This window comes from Vombatus ursinus, unplaced genomic scaffold (assembly GCF_900497805.2).
Source record: "Vombatus ursinus unplaced genomic scaffold, bare-nosed wombat genome assembly UNPS02014176.1, whole genome shotgun sequence".
Taxonomy (NCBI): domain Eukaryota; kingdom Metazoa; phylum Chordata; class Mammalia; order Diprotodontia; family Vombatidae; genus Vombatus; species Vombatus ursinus.
Window position 1 is genome coordinate 1315053 of NW_020953954.1, and position 3491 is coordinate 1318543.

General features: G+C 56.3%; 1 protein-coding gene across 1 annotated transcript in view; it reads left to right on the top strand.

The window, feature by feature from the left end:
- Window positions 1-3491, top strand: part of MUC2 (mucin 2, oligomeric mucus/gel-forming) — a 53579-nt gene that overhangs the window by 7553 nt on the left and 42535 nt on the right. Inside the window, exons 6-9 of the mRNA XM_027860202.1 lie at window positions 219-432; window positions 1763-1888; window positions 2476-2593; window positions 2732-2870. Of these exons, the coding sequence (XP_027716003.1) occupies window positions 219-432; window positions 1763-1888; window positions 2476-2593; window positions 2732-2870 (597 nt within the window). The remainder of the gene's footprint in view (window positions 1-218; window positions 433-1762; window positions 1889-2475; window positions 2594-2731; window positions 2871-3491) is intronic.

Genomic DNA, 3491 nt, shown 5'->3' on the forward strand with positions numbered 1-3491 from the left:
CCTTCCTTCCTTCCTTCCTTCCTTCCTTCCTTCCTTCCTTCCTGCCTGCCTGCCTCCATCCTCTCCAAAATGCTCAGGGAGGAACAGCTGAGAGCTTACACCCTGTTGTGGGCCTAGGTCTGCTAAAAGTTCTGCTGAGGCAGGAGCCAGAAAGGTGCTGGGGGCAGCTCAAGGACAGAGTAGACTTACGAGTGCGGTCCTTCCCCTTTTCCCACCAGCGCACCCAGTGTGAGAATCTCTTGAAGTCAGCGGCCTTTGAGGACTGCCAGGCTGTTGTGCCAGTGGAGATGTACATCCTGGCCTGTATGCAGGACCTGTGTCAGTGTGAGAAGAGCACCTCCTTCTGCCTGTGCAGTACTGTCTCAGAGTTTTCCCGCCAGTGCTCACATGCTGGAGGCCGGCCCCGCACCTGGAGGACGGACACATTCTGCAGTAAGTGTCCATGGAGGGCCAGGGCTGGGGCCGTGGGAGAGCCCTTCACGAGCACTGGCTGAGCAATCTCTACTGCCCGAGGTGGGAGAGCTGGGGCAGCTGTCCATTCTCTGGACAGTGTCTCTGTGTCTCGGAGATGGTGAAGACAGCTGGCCTCACTCTTCGTGGCCAACAATTCCCCTTTGGCCTGTGAAGGGCCCAGTCTGGCTGTCTACATCAGGCAGTACAGGTGTGGGGATGAGAGCCCACTCTCCCATGTTGTAGTCGTCCCAGGTGTGGCTCAGGCACTCCATGGGCTCTGGGGGTCTCCCCAGCTGAAGGGCCAGCGGCTCCTCTGATGGCTCAGTCAGACTCTTCCCTTCGTTTCTGCTCCCCAATTGCTCTCCTCCAACCTGCCTGACCCCGGACCAGATCCCCGCCCTCAAGGCATGGCAGAGAAGCATGCCCATGAGAAGATGCTTTGTAGAGGGTCCAGGGGGAGCCCTGACCTCTCTGCTGCTCCCAGGAACAATCCTTGATCCTGGCCCCGCTGCTGCTGCTCCCTAAATATCAACTTCTGTCCTTCCCAGTGGGAAGAGTGATGACTATTCTACTCTCCCCTCTCTCTTTTGTCTCTGGAGGGAAGCTTAGAGCACTGAGCTGGGTCTGGAGGGGGAGGGGACCTAGAACTGGCCTAGAGGGAAACTGATACCTCTGGTAGAGGGAGAAGAAAGGGACTAGAATGGACAGATGGGAATTGTATCCCTGACTTTGGCCTCTTTGGAGGAAACATTCCTTGGTCTTTGTTTCTGACTGGGTAAATCCACAGGGTCATTTTCTTAACCAGTCAGGTTTTCCCGGGGAGGGCCTCAAGTGAGTAATACGTAGGCATTTTTGGTGAATTCCCAGGGTGGCAGGGAGGGAAAGGGGCAGAGGTTTAGTGCTATCCATGGTCCTTACACCAAGACCCCTGTGGGTGGGCTGGCAGTGGGCCAGCCTTGGAGGACCAGCAGAGAAGGTTTCTGGGAAAGAGGTGTGGCCTGTGACCCGAGAGCACTTTTCCAAGTGTGGGAGTTGACAGGCTTGTGTGGAGATGAGCTTGGCCTCATCAGCATCACGCCAGCTGGCTGAGCTGGCCATCCCAGACCAGCCTGGAGCTTCAGGGGAGATGTGACTTCTCAGACCCCAACTCCCGCCTGAGGCTTATTACCCAATTATGGAGACCTATACGCCATGACGGCTTCTTCCTTTGCCACGATCAGCCTCAGGAGCCTGTCATGTAGGGAGAGTCCCCAAGAATATGTCCATTGAGTTTCCCAAACTCATCAGGCCTTGTCTTTGTGCATTCCAGCCAAGACTTGCCCTGGTAACATGGTCTACCTGGAGAGTGGCTCCCCCTGCATGGACACCTGCTCCCACTTGGAGGTCAGCAGCCTCTGTGAGGAACACTACATGGATGGCTGCTTCTGCCCTGAGGGTAAGCAGCTCCCAGTGGGTGGGGCTCCTGGTACCCAGCCTCATCTTCTTCTGGCTGCTTCTGCCTGGAAGAGGCTGGCACTGAAGACATGGCACCCATTTGCTGGGAGTGTCCCTTCCAGGGCTATCCACACTGCTCCGGAGAGGCAGAGCCTGAATTCAGAGAATGAGGGAGGGACATTAAACAGCCCCCTCCTTCCATCCTTGAGTGCCCACTTGCTATAAAGAGAGAGAGAAATGCCTAACCTGTAAGCAGCAAGTCCTTGGCCCCCTACATCTGGGCTCCTGACTTTCCCATCACGAACAATTAGAGATTGGCATTCTAGCCAGAGACCATCAGCACCATTCCCTGAGTGCTTGGTATGCGCAGAGAACCTGGGCACTAGAGGTGATGGTGCTGGAGGAGGAACAGGGTGGGACAAAGTCCCAAGAGCTAAGATGCCTCCGCTGAGGGGCTGGCTCTCTCTCGGCAGTCCTGCAAAGCTCCCCTGAAGTCCCCTGGGGCAGGGCCTTCCGCAGAAGGGCCTCAGCTGCCCCTTGCCTGCTGGAGGCTTTGGGTTCAGCTCAGCCCTCTTCTCCCTTGCCCAGGAACTGTGTATGATGACATCACGGGCAAAGGCTGCATCCAGGTGAACCAGTGCAGCTGCAAACTGCGCGGACACCTCTATGCCCCGGGGAAGCAGATCACCAGCAACTGTGAAGAGTGGTAAGTACGACGTGGGGCTGCCCTTCCCGGGCTTGTTCCTCGGCCTCAGAGATGAGGGCCGGGGAGCAGAGGAAGAGGGGGGCCCAGGGTGTGGGAGTGATGGGTGCTGACTCTCCCTTCTGCCGTCTGTCTGTGCAGCGTCTGTAACGCTGGCCGGTGGGTGTGCGAGGACCTGTCCTGTCCTGGCACATGCGCCTTGGAAGGTGGAGCCCATATCACCACTTTTGATGGGAAGAAATACACCTTTCATGGAGACTGCTACTACATTCTGGCCAAGGTACCAAGGGAGTCCTGTGTGCCTGGGTGGGTGTGCAGCAGGTGACAGCTTGGAGTGGTCCGAGCACTTCATCCTTGCTCAGGGCCTGGAGAGGTCCAGCATGGGGCTGCCCACCTTTCAGCTACACAGAGCCTTGGGCACTCACCCTGGGAACCCCGGGAGCTGACAGGGCATGGGCCGCCCCAGAGCCAATGTAGGGCCCAGAGACCCCTCAGAGTAAGTCTGGGGGTCCTGAGGCTTTGGGCTCTGGGGTAACAGGTGGAACCTTCCTTCCTCAAAGTCTGTGGGCAGGAGTTCGGTCCACATTTATTCAGTCTAACAATGTGATCTAGGTCAAATGAAAGAGCGTATGTAAAGCACTTTGCAAACCATACAGTGCTACACAAAGCTTACCTGTCACCCTCATTTTTATCCATCCATCCACCTATTTGTCTATCCACCCTTCTTTTTTTTCCTTTTTTTGGCTAGGCAATGGGGTTAAGTGACTTTCCCAGGGTCACCCAGCTAGTAAGTGTTATGTGTCTGAGGTTGGATTTGAACTCAGGTCCTCCTGAATCCAGGGCCAGTGCTGTATCAACTGCACCACCTAGCTGCCCCCTGTCTATCCATCCATCCATCCAT